Below are 24,985 nucleotides of genomic sequence, written 5' to 3'. Positions count from 1 at the left end.
ATTGAATGACTTGCTTTATCAGAAGCAAATATTTATATTTTTATATGTGTTTCTTTACATACACACACACCTTATTCAAAATGGATTTAGTCAGTATTGATATCTGATTATAAAACAAAACAAAACTGCACGTACAATTTAAAGTGTTTTCATACTTGTTAAACTTATAGTTTAACAAAAATGGTAATGATTCTATTCAGTAATTTAGCCTTTAAGTGAAATATTTTAAAATTAAAAATAGTTTCTTTTGTTTTAAACACTCATAAACATATTGAGTTAAATCATTTCCTTTATTTAAAATAGGACGTCATTAGATTGCTTTGTCCTAGAGTGTCTGAGAGATGCTGGCCTATCTTATCTCATTCTCATGTTTTTCCTTCTTCTCATTCTAGGACATGGCTTTAATTTGTAAATTTAATTTGTAAATCCATAATTCAATATGTGGCAACACTGGCTACTGGTAGGCTCAAAATAGGAGTTGAAAGTAAAGGATCTAAACCAGGGCATTAATATCTATTTTGCTCATATCTTGTCGCCATGCCAACCTTAAAATGAGTATCAAGACAGGGTTGCATTCTGAGGTCTACCAATATCTTACCTTATTTTGGGTGTCTGGTGCATGCCTGTACTTGTGTGGGAACACAAAGGTAACATGGGTATCTTTAGTATTACATATTTTGGTGTACACATATTTATGTGGAGATATACATAGCCATAGCAATATAAAATTATTATTTCTTATTATCCTGCACAGAAGTACAGTCCCTAGTATGTATAGGCAATATGCATTTTGTCATATATTCTTCTATTTTCTGAAAGCTGACCAAAATTTTACAGAAAATAAATATTTCTGTTAAAGGTAAGTACATGTAAATAAATAAAGGTACATGAAAAAAATAAGATGAAGAATAAATGGGCATCAACATTTATAAAGCATCTAATATACCTCAGCTTCCCATCAGATTGTTTATAGGCTATTTTCTTTCATTACGTTAAAGTAACCATTGCCTGCCAAAATGGGAGACATTCTAAATTAAGGAACAGGTGAAGTTTTTATGCTGTGTTCAGTTTTGATATTTCACCTCTAGTGCCTTTATTTTAATTACAAACAGGTCATTACGAATACACAATATATTATCTTCCTCTTTAAGTATAAAACCTGCATAGAGTAACAGACAATATCATAGTTTTAACACTGTCCTACCCACATGTCTCATATACGTGTAGATTTCATTGTATTTCCAAAATACAATTCTACTTAACAAAATTACTATATAAAACGGTAAAGGAATTTTTTAAATACTTGCCTGAAATCCAAGGAGCTTTTCACTAGGCTTAATGTGCCTCTGAAATTCACATTCTATGGGTTGTATCACTTTGATTCCATCTTCATAAAACACATAGAACATGTTCCCAATTCCCAGACCTTAGGAGTAAAAACACATTCAAAAGTTCAAAATAAAATTACCAGAAACATTTACAACCAAAACTCAGTGCCCCTCACATTGCTGGTGAGAGATCAGTTTGTGAAGTCCTATAATGCTACTAAAGCAGACCGTGTGAGACCTTTTACCATATGCCCAAGCAGCTCTGCAATATTATGCACACATTCTACTTCATCTCTCTGATCTGCAAGTCAGTGATTTCTTTAACATAATTCAACAAATGTTTCACATATTTAAAAATAATTATAAATGGAGATAAACTCTTTGATACATAGATTATGTCTGCTACCATCCCTACTTAATTTAGGTGCTGATTAAGACATAAAAGTGCTTTTTGACGAATCATATTTATCCTATTTCTATTAGAGTTCCCTAAGGGAAATAAAATGGCATTCTTTGCAGGAATTTAGCTTATACAGAGACTTATAGAAACAAAAAGACCAAGTTCCCCAGATTTTGGAGAATATGTATTTTCCTAAAATAATGTTTGTAAATATAATCCTACTAGAGGTCTTACATATCAGTTTTCATATTGACAAAGTTTGGGGTCTATATCTCCAGTTTAAAATTTGAATTAATTTAAGGTCTTGCAAAAATCTCATTTAAATCATACTTTTAATTACTTTTCAGAGGGCGGGTTTGGGTGTGTGAGATCTCAGAAATTCATCTCCCTTATATTATACACCTACACCTCCTGGGTACGGGATGCTACAGATCAGACATCTGGAATGCCATGGAGTTAACGGTGGTCTGCACCTGGGGACTTGTCACGTATGATGGCACACCTGTTCTCTTTGTTTCCTCTGCTTCTGCTTTGTCCCAACATGTCCAGACTAAGAGCATGTAGTTCTCCCTTTCCTGATCCTCAACTGAGTACCTCATCCAGGTGTACTGCTTTGCACAATCATATTTATTCAGTATAACTATACCGCACATAATTCAGTGAGAACCAATAGATAAACAATTATACTGAAATCTTGATAGTTTGAAGAGCAAATCATTGTTCTTTAAAATGCTTAACTTTTAAAAAATTCTACTTTTAATTTTTACTTCACTTGAGGACACCTGCAAGGCCCATGAAGTCAAGCCTGAGGATTACAATAAAAGTTTATTGATTTGTAAAAAAAAAAAAAAAATTTGTTTATTCAACTTAAGCCACATTTATTTTTGTTAAATATGTTCCTAGTTAATTTTAAAAGTCACCATCTATTCTTATGATTCAGAGTAAAATGCATTCGATCATAATTATCACTTTATTGGTGTTTATACAGAGTGAAATTATTTCTAATAATGTATATATATTTTAAATGATCCAGATTATTTTGACACATCTTATTATTGGTTTTTTGCTTTTTCCCCCTTGGACTTATTATTGTTTTATAAATATTTTACAGTCCTCGTATTTTAATACATGCAATCTTTATCAGTTAATTGTGCATTTTAATTCCAGAGTGCACAATGTTACAATGAGATATTCCAGAACAGTAGCAGAAGTAGCAAGAACTAAATTCAAGTTATGTCTTCATAAAATAAAATTTAAGAGTTGTCAGCTACAATTTATAATTATAGCTTTGAATACAGAGGGATCAATTCCATACCAAAAGGATAAAACTTACAAAAACTGCTTAGGCAAAACATTGATTTGTATTAGCAAGCTTCTGTGTAAACACTGTCAGAAGGTTGATATGTGCTATGTATCAGTGACTAGCAAATTAACAATACTGGTAGTTGAAACTTGGATCTGATTTCCAGTTGTGTCAGTTACATACAAAGCTCATAACATTTTTTAATGAACATCACTATATTCTCCTTCAGGTACTGCACAATTCTGCTCCACAGTCAGGAGTCTGAATGTGTTTGAACTTGACAACTACTACTAAGTCCAGACAGTTTGCAAAGTTTCTTGAAGTATTCCCTGCCCTTATTCCTATGGATATTTTTATTGTGTTATTTTACTATATTCTGTGCACAGTACAGTCAGCGGGATTCCACAGATGAAATTTCTTGAGCTGTATCTTCCTCTAAAACTCGCTTAATCCATCCAAATCACTTTCAAAACTGAAAGTCCATTTTCTTGCTTTTTAAAGTATGAGTTACATACACATCAGCATTTTTACAGAGTATAAGCTACTTTCCCAGTTACAAGTTATTGAAAAATACAGAAAAAGTTATGCAAGGTTTAGTTTGCTTTTGCATTTTATTGTTTTTGGTGGGAATATAACTCCCTAGTGTTTATGAAATAGCAATGCCAACAATGTATCATGTATAAATATATGTTAAAATAATAAGATAAACTGAACATCTATGTATCAATCACTCCGCTATGAAATAAAAGTTTATCTTCAGAGCCATCTGTGTATTCCTCTCTTCCCTACCTACACGAGGGATATTTTGCATTTATTTTCTTGCTAGACATATTTTGTTCATCAATTACTACTTAGGTTTTAGCAGCAGAATTTATAATCTGAATATGTGATGCAGATATATATCCTTTTAAATTTGCTGCTATAATATTATAATTTATTTTGAGTATACTAGGCACAGAATGATATGAATTACCTGATGCTTGAGATGTGGTAATTGAAAACACACGCTGATTTTCACTTTGGGGCATTTGTTAGCTTAATCTGTACAGGAAGCAATTACATATCTGTGTATGTTCATTATAACTATTAAGTTTCCATGCCCTAACCTTTTTTTTATTTTGGTGTGGGAGAATATAACAAAGAGAGATAAACTTAATTTTCTGAATTCAGACAGCTCAGAGGTAAATCACGACTACAGAAGTCACTGTTGTATCGGGGGAAGGTTATTTCCCATGTAATATCTGTGCTGTACTTTCTCCTTCTCAAATTGGGAGAAATAATTAGATTTATGCAGCTTTTGTAAGATGTAACTGAGAAGGACAAAGGAAAACATGTAGCAGAGTGACCTGAACTCTTACTATGAGTTCAAGAAATGGTAACTGTCCCTCTTTTTTATGACTGACATTATGTCTTCTTTGAAACATCAGTGGGAAAAAAATGGTGAAATGGCATCTAACCAAAATGTGATTACTGTCCTCCTGTTTTCCTCAAATCTACTCTGTGAGATATACTACTAGTACGTTTCAGTTTTCTATGAGATTGAATTCTACGAATGCGTGAGCCTGCTAAAAGAGCAACCTGATTTTCTAGTAGAGCCGTTCTCGAAGTTGATCCTTTCAGAGGGTCTGCAAAGTCAAAACTATGTTCATCATAATGCTAAGATGTCATTTGCATTTTTCTCTCTCATTCTCACAAATTAGATGCTTCCAAATGTGGAGTGTAGTTCTCAACAGGCTACTTGACATATGATGTTATGAGTGATATCACAACAGTTCAATGCAGGAGCAAATATAGGAATCCAGCATCTTTTATTCAGCCAGATATTTTAAAAATTTGCAAAATGTACAACAGTGAGTCTCCTCATTTAATATAACTTTACAAATAATGTGGTATTTATGCCTACATGTAATGGGTTATTTAAAACAAATAAATACATTTTAATTTTCTCTGTTTTAATTTCTTATATGGTAAATACAAGTGGATAGAAATAACCCACATAAACAAAAGCTCTTGGAGTTGTCAATAATTTTGAGTCCCCAAAAGTCTGACAACCATGTAGGTCTCAATTACCATTCTCTCCTCACTGATGCTTTCTATTGCAGTTTATTACAAAAGCTCCTGACTTCAGTAAAAGCTTTACCACTCTAGTCACGGTCAAGATTAGGACTATGTGCTGTTTTGTCTTTTTTCATCCCCTGTGAAGACAGACACAGGTACTTTGTCTTTTCCAGGTCGACTGTTAATCTAACAAAGTATAGTAGCACAAAAAAGTGACCCATAATTTGTTTTTTCTTTGTGAGCTCTTCTTCTCCTTTGTTTTTCTTTCTATACAGAGAGGACATGGCAAGAATTACTTGCAGTCTCATGAGAGAGAAGTATTTCCCAGAGGGTTTTTCAACCAATACTGCACCTTTAAATACATGAGATGGACTGAGAAAAAAATGTACGTAATTCACATTCCTGTCTCAATCCTTTGAGGATTTCTACTCAAGAACAATAGTGTATCATGATAATATAGTTACATTATGTATTATAAATTACACATATATTCCATCGTTTATATCAAGAATAACATTTGGTTAATGTGTGATTATTGGATGAATATTTAAGTCAATAACAAAAATATTTTGTCCTGATGTCTGCCTTCCTCTAACTTAAACCGCCATTACTTTAGCATTTAAATTATGATCAATGGCAAATTATAATCCTACAAAGCACTGATTTGGTAACCAATCTAAGATAATTCAATGTTTGGTGTTAAAGATCTTTATTAGTTGATATTATATCATTCTTTTCCCTTTCAAGTAATCCTAAACTTACTCATATTTTTAATATAGAAGAAATATTTTTTTTTTTTTAGCTGAAGAAAAATATAGGCAAAAATAGATGGTCTATATTGCATCTCTCACCTTGAATAACTCAGCAGGGAGGGATTTTTGTTTCATGAATGTTCCCCTTTTTGTACCTCTGTCTTTGGAGTTAAAATCCTTTTCACACACATAGCAATACCAAACCATCACACCTCCATGAGATTTCTATGTTATGTTCAACTAAAATTAGACGGACTTCCTCTGTCATTCCTCTAGCAGATATTCTGGGAGTGATTGTGTTAAGCTCTTTATTAGCCACTATTAATCCAGAAAAGTGGGTACTGTATGAACATTATATATTAGTCAGAGTGATATTATCTAAAACCCGTCCTTTTAAGTCAGAATCCAATTTCCTGAACTTCCAAAGATATGCTGAAAAACTTGAATGCAAATTTACGTGATTCATTTCACATTTAATGATTAACATAGCAAAGGTTATAACATAATAGAGTATTTGTTTGCTATGTAGTTTATATTAGGTGAAATCATATGTATAATTATATATGTACACATGTGTATGTGTGTATACATATATGCATACGTGTGTGTATACACATATATCTGAAAATGGTTATCTCTTGTCAGATTCATTTTTGATTTGAAAACAGGCTTATGAGATAATTTGAAGCGCTAAATGTTGACATTTGTTTTCATCAGAGAAGGCAGGGAACTTGCAAATGAAAATATTGACAGCTTTCATCACTTCGGCGATGGCATCGCAGCCAGCCATTAGAAGGCGTGGCCTCTGCCTCACCCAATTATATGACTCACTAAGTGTCATGAATTTAGAAGCCTTACCCTCTGAAAACTCTTCTTCATTTTAACTATTTCACCAATATTATTGTGAGACAGTAATCTGGTCCTGAGAACCTCAGCAATTTTTTTTCTCTAAAGATAATCATACAGGAGGCTCAAGTAGCTCATTAAGCAGGCACGCCTGCTCCTCTATCTCCAACGCTCCCCTGCAGCATATAATGGTCTGGACAACAAAATGTGAAAAACCTCAGGCGAAAGGAGTTAAGAGCTGACCTGCTTCCTATTATTCCTTTTCCCCCACTTTGGTGATATTATAGTTCACAAAGCTAATCAGATGATGTAACATGTAAACTTTTTTGCAAGATTTCACTGTAATGTCTACTTGTACCTGGTGTTGGTTGGTGTTAATTAGCCCAACTAATATAGAAATTTATTTGAACCATTTCTATACCATATTTATGTGTGAATAGATTCATAAATATTTATAAAGAATAGAAGAGACAATTTTTATAAATATGGAAATATCAATATACATATTTTTGCTTTCAAATCATTAGATGTCACATCAAGCCAGTAGCTTCAGTTAAATATTGATTCTATAGATATTCATCAAAATAATTTCATGTTATAATAAATTTAGAAAATTCTGTGTCATATAATGAACCACCCGACATCACTCCTGAAAGTAGTATATTTAGAAGTTCAGCTTAATCCTGCAGTGAATAAAATGTTTTAAGTTCCTTTAATTCATTAGACCTTAAAACATATACCCAAACTGTTGTCTACTAAATAAATACTAGGAAATACTTTATTAGATTATATTTGATAACAACATCATAAAAAATATTGTAGAAGAGACCCAATCCTACTGAATCTTTTAATGTGCATTTTGAAATCATATAGGTAGTAAAATTAGTTGACAATAAGAATGACTTAGCCTTTAATTTACTAGATTGAAAACATCTTTAGAGTAGATACTAGTCCTTATCTTTATATTTCCAGTGCTTTCAAAGTGTTCTACATACAGTAGGCTCTTTAAAATATTTGTCAGTAAATGAGTGAGATACTTCTCTTTGAAAACATTGTATTTTCACACTCCTGCTAACCTGAATCATAGCTAGAAAAGAACTGAAAGGTGAACTCAGAAACAGAGGACACTATTTCATGCTTAAATATCCATGTGATTAATAAGATAATATACACAAAATTCAGTAAAGTTGATTTAGCTCACAAAGTCCTGGATAAGACAGATTCTGATGTATACATTTAAAAATAATTTTTCAGTTAAACAAAATTTTATAGATCTTACACTTACATGTAAGTCATATGACATTATGAGAGGTATTATCATTTTAAACTCTCTTTCCATTACTATTCATCTAAAAATGCTTGAAGTTCTTAAATGGGTTCTCCCTGAGATAGATTTCTCTTGGCCTTGGTAAGAACACAAGCATACAAATAGAAAGCACTGCTAGAATGGAAATAAAAATGGACCACAGAAAAATGTTGTTCATATTAGTTATTATCCTATCTTTTAAAAACAGAGGTAGAAAATGGCTTTGGAAACTTTATTATTTTAATTATTTTTTATGAAATAATTGTACACACATTTGGGGTTCAGTGATTCCTCAAGCTGGTCTATTATGTCTGGCCACCATTATTATTACATGCAATCGTTTCTAATTGTAATGCCTTGCCGATAACTGTGGCATTATAAAAAGTAATTTACAGATTCCTATGAATCTAAGTATATTATTATCTCAAATGTATTATTTTAAATATTTTTATTTCAAAAAACAAAATGCTCTGATGATAACTCTACATGAAATAAAATATTTAAAAACTTTCCCCCAAAACATTTCTTGTATAAGTTAAAATTACCTGCAAAATGTACTAAATAGCTATGATTTCTCAAGCACATATTCTGTGTCAAACAAAGTCATGAAGAGTAAGCACATCACTGATTGATGGAGAATAATTATTGAGAACATACATCTTCAAAGACTAACAGAAGAAAAATTTAAATAAATAAAAATGATTTCATATAATGAATCTCAGTGTGATTTTAATTAATCTGCAGGTCTCCTATACTTTTAAGGGTAGTCTGAAGAATATTATATTATTATTACATATCAATGAGTATTATAAACTAATAATGTTAATGACTGTTATCAAGGTCAAATTATAAGGAAGAGTTGTTTCACATATTTTAAGGAGATATACATATCACAGATTTGCAAGGTGAGTCCCAAACTGTATTTCAAGCATTGTTTTAGAAAAGTCTGGCTCAGAGAGGTAAAATGACTCATTCAAATTTTCCCAGCAATTAGCCAGCAAAACTAGATCTGTGGTACCCAGAGAAATATTTGTTTAATCTCAAGAAGGAAGAGAGTATAAAGAAATGTCTAACCCATATGTTCATCATGTCATATCTGTTTCAGTAATGATCGCATTTGTACGTTCAAATGTGAAATATCCAAGAGGAATAAAATGAGAAGGTACAGTTACAGGAGAACCTCTTAAGTAAACTGGAGTTTAAAGGAGCCTTTACAAAAGATTTGAGGAGCAAGAAATACCAAGGACAAAAAAAAAATAAAGTGTTATGCTCATCTTTTACTAATTTTAATGGATCTAAATATTCTAAGATACTTGGACAGTATCTAGCACATTATAAGGGCTCAATAAATGTGTTCTGGTTACTGATATTGTTATTATTCTGCTTCAATAATTTTAGGAAGCTATAACTGGGGAAGAGAAAGTTTTTCTAGGATGGATCCTGAAGGCAGTTATTTTGGCCATTGCTTACCAGGAGTGTAATGATGACTTATCGATAATTTTCTCCTAAGAATTTAACTACAGCAAACACATTCCTCTTGGCCTTTGTGACTAATTAAGAAAAACAAAGACAATAATAAATGACTGTGGATGGCATTTATTGAGTGCAGACTATATTTAAGGAGTTGATAAAACAACCCTATTGAGAATTAACAACTACCCTTATTTCTGAGATGAGGAATTTGTGACATAGAAAAGCCCTAGGGTACATAATGGTGCAGACTGGATTTGAATCCATGTCCTTCAAGTTTATAAACTATTTTCTAAAATAATTTATTATAGTCCCTTCATAAGGCAATAGTTTTTATAATTCTTCTTTTTCTAATCTAAATCACGGTTTATCACATAAATTATGTTTAAGCTTGCTTTCATTTATTTGACTAATTTTAATTTTATACTCTTAAAAGCACTTCCATATATTGTAATATAACTTCCTGATTATATACCCAAAATAAATCAAGCTGATGAGGAGTTATAACTATGTTTAATGGTAGCAGTGTACAGAAGAATACTGATTTATGATCAAATAAAAATACTGAGTCAAAATAAAAATGAATAAGGCAATTATTAGAACTGATAGTCAATCCATCTAAAAGTTAAGCAAAATAATCACAATAATATAAAAAAATGGAATTTACTACCTTCTTCTCTCCATAATATGTTAGCTACTGCAGCATGTTTAAAAGAAAAAGGAGAAAAAGAAAAATGAGTAAAGAGTGATTCAATTACATAGTAATATAAATAACTATTAAAGAGGTCACAATCTCTAAGGCAGAACATGCACATAAAAATAGTGAGGATGAACTCAACAATCTATATTAATAAAACAGCAAAATGCTGGGAGTATAATAATGTTCTATTCATGTCTTGAAATAGCCAATTCTTCTTCGGAATAAAGATTTTTGTTAATAGACAAAAAAAATTTTATGTATCACTGAAAATAATGGTATATTTAAGTTAATTTTAATAAAATATATCTTTAGAACACACATTAGTAAAGACTATTTATTTGACAGCTTAGTTAAAAGTTACTAATTGAAACAGTTATAATTTTAGAATTCTCATTAATTATAAGTAATGCTTCAACATAATATGTAATATTCCTGAGCAAGATGAGTTCTTGTAAATACAGGATTTTGAACGCAGAAATAGCCTATTTTTAAGTAGTATATGCTTTCACTTTTTAAGCCAGCATAATAAAATATATCTAAATATATCTTGTTTATTTCAATGCACAATAATGCTTCATATTAAATTATTCCTGGACAATAGGTTTATTAAATACTGTATTGGGACTAAATCAACATAGAGTTAAAATATTAAGACAGAAATAAAGAAAAATACCAATTAAAAATATTCTCAACAAAATGCCTGATTCCTTTACTAATCCAAATTTATCTAATTCTATATAATTTCTCTTTTTTTGAAGTATAGTTGATTTACAATTCTATTAGTTTCAGGTGTACTTATATACTTTCAAAGCAGAATAATACTGGCAAGAAGAAAATGTAACTAAAGGAACAGCTCATCCACATCTAATTACTTCCTGCATATGTTAACCATATTAAACATAATCACTTTTTAAAAACTAAACCCTGATCGTCAGTGTAGCAGAGCCAAGACTGGAATCTAGCACTCCTAGCTGGAGGGTGGAGGTCCAAGTCATGCAGTTTTCAGCACCTACCATAGTATAAAAAATCCTTTTTTGTAGAGTAAGCGTTTTTTTGAGATTCTTGGCATTTTTAATTCTTTAGCAATACTTATTCAAATGTGCATTCATGGTACTTGCATCCCTTGAGCACATTTTGTGCTGCTGCTCTTGTTGCCTATGGTGTGCTTGCAATGAATATGTAAAAGGACAGATCCTAGTCACAAGGAGAGAACATGGACCTGAGAAAGGAGAGAACCATGCTAAAAATGATTATAAGCATATGTAATAAGTGCAGTTAGAGAAACAAATATCAGGTTCGGTGGCAAGCGACAGGACGGGATAGTCACCTTCAAGGGGCAGAAGCTGGAAAGTGGAGGGACCACTTCATTGGGCTGCTGATGCGCAAGCAAGATGACGCCACCCGAGCTTACAAGGGGATGCCGGGCGCAGGAGGCATGAGATGTTCAAGGTATATCAATGGGACACGTTATAACGTATTCAGCGAAATTTAAGGAATTGGCTATATTTGGAGGGCAAAACTGATAGAAGATACAGCTGGAGAATTTGACCCTGACAAGGTCAAGAAAATCTTTTATATTACATGGTACACAGGAGATTAAATTTTCTTCTATAGGCTCATGAAAGATGGAGCCATGATTAGACTAATTTTATTTTTCCGGCTTATAAACAAAGGTAAGTAGACCTATGTTTACTCATATCTCCACCGATGGAATATGGTGTGCCAATCGTGTGCCAGGCATTGTATTCAGCGCTACCATACACAGAATAAAACAGACCCAGGCTCTGTGCTAATCGAGTTTATACACTAGTTGAGGGGGAAAAAAAAAAAAACTGGATTCAAATCATGTAATTTCAAAATTACAAATTTAATATGTTATGAAAGAAAGGAACACAGTAATGTGAATGCTTTTAATGAGTGGATTAGGCATGATCAGTGAAACTGGGGGAAACGTCCTTAATGGTGATGGTGAAGGTGAAGTCTGAAACATGAAGAAGAGGAACCCAGGCAGGGTTGTAGGAATCTGACTCCCAGACATAGGAAAAGCATGTACAAACCCTAGCGGGTATGTCAAAGCACTGCTATTTTATTATTATTCTTATTATTTCGTCCTGCCACTTGTGGGATCTTAGTTCCCTGACCAGGGATTGAACCCGGCCCCTCAGCATCGAGAGCACAGAGTCCTAACCACCGGGCCGCCAGGGAATTCGCAAACACTGCTATTTTAAAGGACTAACGACAGATATTTTTAAGAGATGCAATCATTTATGAGAAAGTACCAAAAATACATGGTTTGTAATATTAATACCAGATAAAGTAAAATTCAAAGCACTATATAATGAATTTAAAATTATATAAACTAAAAACATAGTATTAATATGAAGCAAAATTATTAGGACTAGATACAAAATTTATAAACCAACCATCATATTCTGCTTCTTTAACTCATCACCTTCGGTATTTGAAAAATGAAGGGAAAAACCACAAAGTTCAATAATACAGGTATTATGACTAAATTAGTGTTTTCATAATGAATGTTCTGTAACAAAAACAGGAAGTGTTTTCAAGTTTTCTTGAAAGATAATCAAGAGTAGTCACAAAGTAACTGGAAAATAGAAAGTCTTTCTGTATTCTGTAAGTATATTCCAATAATCATAAATTGTTAAGACATTTTCTGGCAACAGTAAAGCAAATATGAAAATGTATTACAAGTATTTAAACCCACTAAATCCTTCAACAAATTAAATATTTAAAAAATAAAATATAATAATAATTCATATAAAACAACAAAAATGCAAAAATAAAATTCAATATGTGGACCCAAAGACTTTTGGCCAAAAGATAATGTATAGGCTTAATTAATTCATCGCTGAACAAAATATATGAGGGAGAGAGAGAGAGAGAGAGAGGAAAAAAGTAGAAAGAGGAGGAGATGGGGAGTCAGGAAAGAGGGAAGAAAGAAGAAATGTTTATAGCTATGATAATTTTAAATTAATGTAGAATCTTTTGGTAATAGATTTGATAATCTATATCATAAAAATTCCAAAATATCCAAACTGAATGTAAAGAAGAAATTTGAATAAAAATAACCATGGTGCTAATTAAACCACTTTCAAAAATAGTTTCTTCCCAAGATGCTCTTAGAGTCTAAGGCTTATATAAAAAGTACTTACTTTCAAGAATTATATAATTCCAGTTGTATTCAGTGTTGTTAGAATATAGATCAAGATGGAAACATTCCCATTCAGTTTGTAAAGTCAGCAAAAGGGATGCCAATAAGTGATAATAATAGCAAAGCAAAGAGAATTACAGGATACTTTCACTAATGACAAAAATGACAAATAAAATGCAAGTGAAATTCACCAGGATATTAAAAGTTTGATCATAGACAGGAATCCTCTTGGAAAGAAAAAAGGATTTGGTAGAAATTTAGTTAAGAAATCAATTCATCGGATATAATATATTAGAATATCAAATGAGAATGACAAATATAATTTAAATTTAAAAACGTAATCTGATGAAATGTATCACATATTACTAAGTGTAATATACTCTTAGTAACCTGGCAAACTAAGAGTAGAGGCATATTTTATATTAATATAAATGTGTTTGTTAAATGTTAAAAATTAACTAGAAATTTATTTTGACAAACCAAACACTTTATTAAGCCCAGAAACAAATATAAATTATATAAGCACTGTAAACTTGTAAATAAAATAATCAAAATTTGAAGCTAAAATGAGTCACAAAGGTTAAATTAAAATGACACATAAAAATCACAAGAGAATTCAGTTAGGCGACAAGACATAAGATAAATACCCCAAATTCTATATTCTTATGTAAGAATTAGAAGATACAATAGAAGATTTCATTTACAATAGCCTCAAAGTATATCAATGATTTACTAAAATATAAAAAATACAGGAAATCAAGTGTAACATTCACTAAAAATATACTAGATGGGACACTATATTATCCCTAGATCAAGAGAATAAATCTTATAAAGATAAAATTTATTCTGAAAATACTTAATTTAAAAATGTCATGTATTGTTATTGTCTGTTTAGAATATGTTTTATATATTTATTGTACAAAGTCAGAATGTGCATTACATTAAAAAAAATACTTTGAATTCAATTACCCAGGTAAAATAACCAAGTCTATTTTCCTTATATGACTTTTCATTATTTTTTTAAATTTTTACATAAATGTGTACATGAAAGGGGGAGCTTCTGACACAATATATAAATATGTGACAGATAAAAATTCATTTATCATAACCTGGCTAGTCTAATCTTAATCACTGTGCACTATTCCATCATATGGATTTCTACTGTTTAAAAATACAATTGTTCATTGTTTGTCAACTTAAACCTAGTACCTAAATCAAAGACTAGTATAAGTGATAGGGACTCAATAAATATTTTTGGTTGATCAGTCATATAGATGTATGCATGTATACGTACGTGTACATGTGTGTGTGCACTGCAATGACCCTCTTTCTAGCTACTTTTTTCCATTAGCATACAGCTCTACAAGACGTCTGGCTATGTTTAAAGCCACTGACACCTGTTGCCAGGTGGATTTCCAAAAGGTTGCTGTCAGCACCATCAGCTGTCCAGGAAAGTATTCATACCACCACACTCAAGGTGGACTATTAATGTGTATGTGTGTATGAGCATGCATGTGTGTGCAGGCTTACCAAGTGTGAATAAATATTATCTCTTACATATATTAGTTTGCTTTTAAATTATATTGACTCTGCTTGCACATATATAAATAAAACTTTCCTCTATTTATATACTTAATCGCTTATCTATTGGGATGTAACTTTGATAATTTTTACATTTTTAATAGCTGCTTATAGATTAGAATAACTATTTTGTCACATTAATTTATTCTTCATAAAATATAAACAGCAACCTATAATAAATGCAGGTTGATGATGCCACTCATTTGCTTAAAAACATAATGCATGTATCTGTGTTTGTGTTTGTGTGTATGTGTGTGTGTGTGTGTGTGTGTGTGTGTAAGCTCAAAATCTTTACCATAGCACATATGGTCTTCCATGATATGCCTGTGTCATCCTAAAGTCACATTCCAAACATCAAGTTATTTTGAATCTCTTCATTGTTACACATGTATTACATTTGCATGAATAGCCTCACCAAAATTCTTCACCTAACTTGACCATAATTGTCCTTTAAGATCCAACTTAGCTTTTATCTATAGTTAGCCTGTCTAGAACCAGGAGTTGGGTTAAATGACTCTTTTTCTCTACATATGAGATCCTATGAAACATCTGTGGCCTTCCATAATGTACCATACCTACATTATCTGTCCTGAAATCTTTCATTTATAATTAGATAATGAAAACCTCAAAGTTACAGACCTCCAGTATTCAATACTTATCCACAACTTAACTGAAATGTAAATTTCTTTTTGAAGATAACATATGTCTTATAATGAAAATGTCGTTCAATGGAACAGATGTGTAGACATCCAGAACTTTTATTAATGCTCTTTTCATAAATTGCTTTATTTTGTAAATTAGGGACTTGCAATTATACTCAAATGATGGATGCCATATTAAGTATGCTGTCTCTATGAGAAAACACATGTGGAGGGTGAATATTACATAAGCAAAAGCAATTACATAGTTAACTACAGAGCAGCATGCTATAACACTGAACAGCTATTTTCCTTGGCTACTCATGTGTAAATTGCTTGGCCTTTCAACTAAATCAGTTTTTTGCTCATCCTTGTCTTTGTCTGAAAGTGTAAGGTTGGAACCAGTGCAAAACATTTTTTGATAAGCTACATTTATGTAAGTGTAACATTTTAGCTAGATGTCTTATTGACTGTTTCTCCATCTGAACTTAAAAAATTGACAACTTCAGAAGGCAAATGAAAAAGGGCAATGGCAAAAGAAAATATAGATAAAAATTTAATGTATCTGAAAAAATGTGTGGTTTGTGTCATGGTAGTTGAAATTTCTTTGAATGTACATATGGAGAAGGAAATGAGACATTAAAACATACTATTTTGGGGATGGAAACTATATAAGATATGCCAAATACACTGCCTGCCATATGCCAAATTCAAAGCCACTTTTAAGTGAAACTGTCACTCTTTTAGCACTGACTGAAGACGATTCTCCCAGGACTACAGATTCCCAACCTAGTGTCTAGAATTATCTGATTAGGCTATAGTGCCAAGCTTACATTAAAGCATACAACCTGAAACTAGGGACGACTCCATGGTTTTAAATTCTATGAAGTGATGACATAGGATAATAATATTCTTTTGGGGGTGTAATTTGAATCAAGAAATCATGTTAGAAAGCCAAGAGTACAGAGAACTGGAATTGTAAGAATGCATAGCAAAAGGCACCATGACATAGAATTAGGGCTGTGATAATTTGTGATCATGCAGATCAGGATTCAATTAGATGTGAACAGGAGGAAGACCTATGCAACACATGGGAGAAGCAAGAGTCTCAGCTGTTGTCTATGTAAAGTTGGTTTCTAGGTTCTGAATGCAGATACATCTCTGACTGCTTCACATTGCCTGTTCAACATTCACATCCATTTTTAAATAACCTATACTTAACCAAAGAGAGAGAGTCTACTCCTGGTGACAAAGTGAGTCAGACTGAAACCAAGACAATGTAAGAATTATTCCCATGTCAAGAGGTAGAACTGTCATTATACACAGGTGATGTGATAATATATATAGAAAAACCTAAAGACTCCACACAAAATACTAGAACTGATAAATGAATTCAACAAGGTAGCAGGATACAAGACTAACATACAGAAATTGGTTTCATTTCTTTACACTAACAATGAAATATCAGAAAGAGAATGTAAACAAACAATCCCTTTTACAATCGCATCAAAATAAAATAAAATAATTAGGAATGAACCTCACCAAGGAGGTGAAAGACTTATATGCTGAGAACTATAAAAACAGATAAAGGGAACTGAAGATGATTTAAAGAAATGGAAAGATATCCAGTGCTCTTGGATTGGAAGAATTAATATTGTTAAAATGGCTATATTACCCAAAGCAATCTACAGATTTAATGCAATACCTATTTAAAAAAACCTATGACATATTTCACAGGACTAGAGCAAATACTCCTAAAATGTATATGGAACACTAAAAGACCCAGAATTGCCAAAGCAATCGTGAGCAAAAAGAACAAAACTGGAGGCATAACCCTCCTAGACTTCAAACAATACTACAAAGCTACAGTAATCAAAACAGCATGGTACTGGCACAAAAACATACAGATGAATGGAAGAGAATAAAGAGCCCAGAAGTAAACTTATACACCTATGGACAATTAATCTTCGACAAAGGAGGCAAAAATCTACGATGGAGAAAAGACAGTGTCTTCAGCAAGTGGTGTTGGAAAAGGTGGGCAGCCAAATGTAAATCACTGAGGTTAGAACACACCTTCACACCATACATGAAAATAAACTCAAAATGGCTTCGAGACAAATATAAGACAAGACATCATAAAACTCCTAAAAGAAAACATAGGCAAACCATTCCCCAACATAAATCATAACAATGTTTTCTTAGGTCCATCCCGCAAAGCAACAGAAATAAAAGCAAAAATAAACAAATGGACCTAATCAAACTTATAAGCTTTGCACAGCAAAGGAAACCACAAAACAAAAAGACAACCTATGGACTGGGAGAAAATATTTGCAAATGATGCAACCATCAAGGGCTTAATGTGCAAACTATACAAACAGCTCCTATAACTCAATAACAAAAAAACAAACAAGCCAATCAAAAAATGGACAGAAGACCTAAATAGATATGTCTTCAAAGAAGACATACAGATGGCCAATAGGCACATTGAAAGATATTCATCAACACTAAGTATTAGAGAAATGCAAATCAAAGCAACAATGAGGTACCACCTCACACCAGTCAGAATAGCTATCTTTTAAAAATCTACAAATAATAAATGCTGGAGAGGGTCTGGAGAAAAAGGAACCCTCTTACACTGTTGGTGGGTTTGTAAATTGTTGAAGCCACTATGGAAAACAGTATGGAGGTTCCTCGAAAAACTAAAAATAGAGTTGCCATATGATCCAGCCATCCCACTACTGTGCATATACCCAGACAAAACTATAATTTGAAAAGATACATGCATCCCTATGTTCATAACAGCACTATTTACAATAGCCAAGACATGGAAACAGTTTTATATATATATATATATATATATATATATATATATATATATATATATATATATATATATATATATAACTGAGTCACTTTGCTGTACAGAAGACATTCAACACAAGATTGTAAATCAACTATACTTCAATAATTTTTTTAAAAGAATTATTCCCATGTCAAAGAGTTAAGCTATTGCATGAAACAAATGAAAATGGTACCCATCTTTCCTTCCAATGCCAAACCAAGTAAGCATATTGTCTGCAGTGGTTATAACATGAGTAAGAAAGTATCTCAAACTCAGCGGCTTAAAACAACAAAAAGCATTTATGTCTTTATGGAGGTTTTTTGGCCAGAGGGGGCGCTCTGGCTTGGGTTTTCTCATGAGGCTTCCGTCATCTGCAGGCTTGACTTGGGCTGGAAGATCCACTTCCATGCAGGTTCACTTGAATGGCTGGGAATTTGGTGCCAGCTGTTGGCAGGAGGTTTCAGTTTACTTCTGGGACTCACCCCAAGGCTGCTTAAGTGTCCCCCTATGCTGGCAGTTGGCTTTCTCCATAATAAGTGATCCAAGAGAGCAAGGCAGAGCCATAATGCCCTTCATGAACTGTCTTCAAAAGCCATACACCTTCCCCTGTACCCTACTTTATTTATGATAGAGACCTGATCTGTTTCAATGTGGGAAGAGACTACAAGGGTGAGTGAAACAGAAGAGGAGGAACATTAGGACTATGCTGGACACCACTCAGTGTTAGTGTAACAGATTGCTTACTAAGCAAACATCAAGAAAACCTGACTTCCTCTTAGCCAGATTGCCAAGACCTAAGCTTCTCTTCATATAGAAATTCTAAGCCTACTACTGTCAAGAAGCGACTCGATTTTGAGAATTCTTCACACAAATGACTGGCTGTGGTTTTTACATGATAAACAATAAACAGTGACATTATTAAACAACTGTGGGTAATTAGTTGCAGATATAGAAGAGAACAACTTTGCCTTCTAATTCACTTATACACCCTGCTATTTTAGGTAGATGGCAAGCAAAGTTACTTCCTCATTTGCTTTGATTTCCTCATCTAGAAAATACACCACATGGTGAATTAGAGAATTTGAAAAATAAAATGATTATCACACATTTTAAGTAGTACATGGCACATAATGTTTTATATATATAAAGTACTTAGTTCTCCTAAGTAGAACTCAAGATCATCATACCTATAGAAATTAAATTAATAGAGGTAGCAAAAAAAAAAAAAGTTTCATAAAAGTATATTCTAACCTATCATTAGGGCTACCAGAGGATTCTCTTTATTATCATTTGAGAGAACAAAATTATTAGAAAAATAGAAGACTACTTGGATGTTAATTAGCATATGTGCAAAGAAATAATTAAAGATGGTAGACTTTAAAGCTGTAGCAATGAATATCAGTTTTTATAAAAGGGTATTATTTCTAGCAATTTTTATCCCTCTCGTATTCTGAACTCCCCACTATTTAATATGTATTCAAATATACATACTTAATATATTTATATTACATACAATGTTAACATATGGATCTAATTATATTTAAACATGGTATAAAATAAAAGATATACATTCTCTGAAGGAAACTGGCTACATTAAAAAGTTATTTATCATTCAGGTAAGTGAAGATTTTTAGATAAATATTTTGAGAGGGAAGTTACACATTATAATCCACAAATGCATTAAATATCATGATATTTAAGGCATTCTGGTTAAATATATAGTTTATAATTCAGTTACATTTGCTTATCTCTAAAGACATTACAAAACAGATATAAAACAGGGCAATGAACGTCAGCAGACACCTTAACAACATAATCACTGAAGTAGGCCATAACCTTAGCATTGGAAATTTCGTCACAAGATTAGTCGTCACAAGATTTTAAAATACATTGGACTTTACGCTGCCTGAGAAAGTGTTCATGTAGAAGATGACATAATGTCTCATAAAACAAGCTGATTATAAGTTAACAGAGGTTAACTTCTTCTTGGAACAGATTTCTAAAGAAATTGCATGACACAGAACAGAAAATCAGGCAGTATGAAGATTTTATGAGCATTCAACGAGCTAAAAATGTTCAGTTGCTTAGAACAGTGCCTGGCATGTGCACACACACAAACACAGTAGTGTATGTATACACACAACACATATGTTTATATACATAAGTGCACATGTACTTTTTTGAAAATGAATATGTATTTTTGCTAAACATACATATAAACATAACTTCAAAGATAAGAACTTTATATTATGACTCAAAAATGAAGCAACTTGCAGCAGTAATATGGCTTATATATCTTGTCTTGTCTTGCAGAGAAACAGTGTAACATTTGAGTGTACACAGTGTGGAGGAACAGATATTTACATGCCCCTTCAGACATTCTTTCTCAAATATGAAAGGGCTTATTAGCAGGCCAATGGCAAGTTCCACAGTAAATTCAATTTGCTTTTTAAAATTGGTTCAAGTGTTTACATTGTGTTGATCAAAGTGAATTCCATATTGCTTCTGATTTGCTTTTACACAATAGCTCCAGGCTCGGCACTGTTAAGCAATAATGTGAAACCTGACATTCTCAATCTGTTAAATCCCTATCCTATAGCAATAAGGTCACGTACTGTTGGATTAAAAGGATGGCTAACCCTAGAACTGAAATTTTCTTCTCCAAAGTACCTTAAATATGTCTTTGTTCTCATACAATTTTATGATAGAGAACCCAGATATGTGTTATATAGTAAGAATTTTGAGGGAAAAATGTTAATTGGAGAATTACAAACTAATAATGACATTCATAAAGGAATTTCAGCTTAGTCATGGAAGAACTTGTGATCTTAAATTACAAAATATCCTGATGGTCCCAAGATGCGTTAGCTGTACACAGCACATCCAACTTGTTCATTGAGCCATTTGTTGAATAGGATTAGGCCAATTCAATGTTAGCCTGATGTCTCTCTTGCTGTTTTTTCTGGGATACTTTTCTTCTATCTGACATAATTCTGAAAGTAGTATTTACTCAAAAGACGTTAGTCTCTTTGTTTTGCTCACATTAGTGGAGAGCAAATGGCAGGTCCTGCTTAAAATGACATCTTAAGCTGTTAGGTTCTCAACTTTTCAGGGCATTGTCACTTACTACTCTGTTTTCCTAAAATTCTTGATGTGTCCTAGTTATTAGGATTTTTTAAAATATTTTTTTGATGTGGACCATTTTTTAAAGTCTTTATTGCATTTGTTACAATACTGCTTCTGTTTTATGTTTGGTTTTTTGGCTGCGAGGCCTGTGGGATCTTAGCTCCCCAACCAGGGATCAAACCCTCACCACCTGCACTGGAAGATGAAGTCTTAACCACTGGACCACCAGGGAGGTCCCTAGTTATTATAATTTACCTACATGTTTTAAAAACATATTATTTAGATGAATGAAGTCAGACTCATGGTGTTTTAATTTGCAAATGATATGACCGATTAGGGATTAATATACAACATATAAAAATAGTTCATACAACTCAACATCAAAACAAACAAAAAACAAAAAGCAACCACATTAAAAAATGGGCAGAAGAATTGAATAGATAATTTTCCAAAGAAGACATGCAGGTGGCTGACAGGCACATGAAAAGATGCTCAACGTCTCTAGTCATTAGGGAAATGCAAATCAAAACCACAATGAGATATTAACTCACACTTGTCAGAAAGGCTATCATGAAAAGGAACAAAAATAACAAATGTTGGCGAGGGTGTGGAGAAAAGGGAACCCTTGTGCACTGTTGGTGGGAATGTAAATTGGTGCAGCCACTCTGGAAAACTGTACAGAGATTTCTCAAAACACTAAAAATAGAACTACAAAACAACCCAGCAATTCCACTCCCAGGTATATATCCAAAAAGAACCAAAAAGGAATTCGAAAAGATACATGCACCCCAATGTGCACAGCACCATTATTTACAGTTGCCAAGATATGGAAGCAACCTAAGTGTCCATCAACGGCTGACTGGATGTGGTGTACATATATAATGGAATAGTACTCAGCCATAAAGAGAATGAAATTTTGCCATTTTAAGCAACACTGATGGACTTGGAAGGCATTATGCTAAGTGAAATAAGTGAGACAGAGAAAGACAAATACTGCATGATGTCACTTATATGTGGAATCTAAAAACTACAACAAACTAGTGAATATAACCAAAAAGAAGCAGACTCACAGATACAGAGAACAAACTAGTGGTTACCAGTGGGGAGAGGCAACATAGGGGTGGGGAAGTGAGAGGCACAAACCATTGGGTGTAAGATAGGCTCAAGGGTGTACTATACGTCATAGGGGATATAATCAATATTTTGTAATAACTGTAAATGGAAAGTAACCTTAAAAATTTTTAATTTTTTAAATTTGAAAGTAAAAAAAAAAGACAATAGTGTATTTAAAAAGGGATGACAATATAGTGAAACCAGAAAAATGTCTGAAGTCATCCACAGTTTTTTGTTTGTTCATTTTTGTTTTTTCTTTGCTTCTTACATTGTCCCATTAAAACTCCTGGTCATAATGCTACCTGATTTTATTTATTTATTTTGTGGTACGCGGGCCTTTCACTGTTGTGGCCTCTCCTGTTGCGGAGCACAGGCTCCGCGGCCATGGCTCACGGAACCAGTGGCTCCGCGGCATGGGGGATCTTCCCAGACCGGGGCACGAACCTGCGTCCCCTGCATCGGCAGGCGGACTCTCATCCACTGCACCACCAGGGAAGCCCTGCTACCTGATTTTAAATCTCTAATCTTTCAGGAGCCTTCTCTGTGAGACACTGTCATCCCTGGTTTTAAATGCCTGAAGATGAGATTGAGAAACAAAATTCTTCCTCATCACGTTAGAAGGGAAAATTAAAACATGAAGAAGTGACGTCAGTGTCTAAAACCAGGTAAAGAAACCACCACTACACATTAAGATTAGAAATCTGGAGTTACTGCCCATATTACTTTAACATGTATCGTCTTCTTAATTTGAAACCTTACTGCTACTCCTGGGAGCTGCTACTTCAAACTGTTACACTGGAGAAACAATGGTGGAAAATCATAAAAGGAATAAACTATCTTTTTAATTGGGGTATAGTTGCTTTACAACCTGTAACTAACACAATATTGTAAATCAACTACTCTTCAATTACAAAAAAATTTAAAAAAGGAATAAACTATTCTGTTCTCCTCTAATTCTTTCCTCTCTCCCCTCCTTTCCCATCCCCACTCCAACACAAAACAGATTCTGTATTAGTAAGAGAGAACAATGCCAGCTGCCCTTCTTCCTTCCATTGTCAGAACTGAAAAAAGATCAGAACAAACAACAGTGAAACTCCAGCAGCTGTAGTGACTGCAACAGAGTAAAAGAGAATGGGGTCAAAGATGCTCAGAGAGAAGTGACAGGAAGAGAAATAAACTAGGCCAAGTAGCAGTAGTGTAGCCAGCTGTGCTGTGGGAAGAGTGAACGCTGGCACTGAAACATGAGGGCATTTTCAGTTGAAGCCGTCTGATACCGCAGGGACTCCACACGTGTAACCTTCAATTATTGCTCACTCTTGAAAATAAGATGCAGTCAGGCATGACTTCCAGAATGTGATATAAAAACGGTTTCCCTATATATATGTATTAGCATACGGTATTTGTTTTTCTCTTTCTGACTTACTTCACTCTGTATGACAGACTCTAGGTCCATCCACCTCACTACAGATAACAGACACGGGAAGGGGGAAGGGTAAGCTGGGACGAAGTGAGAGAGTGGCATGGACATATATACACTACCAAACGTAAAACAGATAGCTAGTGGGAAGCAGCTGCATAGCACAGGGAGATCAGCTCAGTGCTTTGTGACCACCTAGAGGGGTGGGGTAGGGAGGGTGGGAGGGAGACCCAAGAGGGAGGAGATATGGGAACATATGTATATGTATAGCTGACTCACTTTGTTATAAAGCAGCAACTAGCACACCATTGTAAAGCAATTATACTCCAATAAAGATGTTTAAAAAAAAAAAAGGCTTCCCTCCTGTATATGTATATCTATGTTTTTACTAACATTCCGTATGAAACTTACCTTTCCCACACTCTACAAGAAAGAACATCAAAGGAAAATGATCAGATTTGAATAAAACTCTGAAATGTTTGTTCCAAGGGCATTTTTTTCCAACTTGAGCGTACAATTTTTCATGTGACTAGGAGATTCAAGAAGGGAATTTAGCTTCACAGGAGTAACAGACTACGTAAGATACAAGAGCAAACGAATCGCCAGTTGCGACACATGCTCATAAAGGCATAAGCAATTCCTCAGTAAATCTGAGCCTCAAAATAGTTTGCTGTTAAAAACAAATATCAAATATTTCATCTGTAACACTTTCTTGAATAGTCCTATTCCTAGCATTTTTCACTTTTACCCATTTTTACCATTTACATAATTTTTACCCATTGTTCAACATATTTAAGAAAAATTTAAAGCTAAAATTATTGAAGCAGAATAATAACAGTATCTGGGTAATACTGAGCCCTTATTATGTGCTAGACATGGTGCCAAGTATCTTAGAATACTGGAGCCATTAAAATTTTATTTCTACCAATATCT

The 24,985-nt window shown here is 33.2% G+C and overlaps 1 protein-coding gene across 3 annotated transcripts in view; it reads right to left on the bottom strand.

Annotated features, from left to right (window-relative positions):
- Positions 1–24,985, bottom strand: part of FSTL5 (follistatin like 5) — a gene marked incomplete at both ends in the record, with an annotated part of 643,376 nt that overhangs the window by 82,859 nt on the left and 535,532 nt on the right. For 2 of the 3 annotated variants that reach the window (XM_082838713.1, XM_082838714.1), the window contains 2 exons: positions 1,308–1,426; positions 10,134–10,160. In XM_082838713.1, the coding sequence (XP_082694839.1) occupies positions 1,308–1,426; positions 10,134–10,160 (146 nt within the window). The remainder of the gene's footprint in view (positions 1–1,307; positions 1,427–10,133; positions 10,161–24,985) is intronic. The other variant, XM_082838712.1, reaches the window with a different exon arrangement.

This window comes from Leucopleurus acutus (genome assembly GCF_964270905.1).
Source record: "Leucopleurus acutus genome assembly, chromosome: 4".
Lineage (NCBI taxonomy): Eukaryota > Metazoa > Chordata > Mammalia > Artiodactyla > Delphinidae > Leucopleurus > Leucopleurus acutus.
The sequence above is the reverse complement of the archived record's forward strand: the minus strand, read 5'-3'. Positions and strand labels throughout refer to the sequence as shown.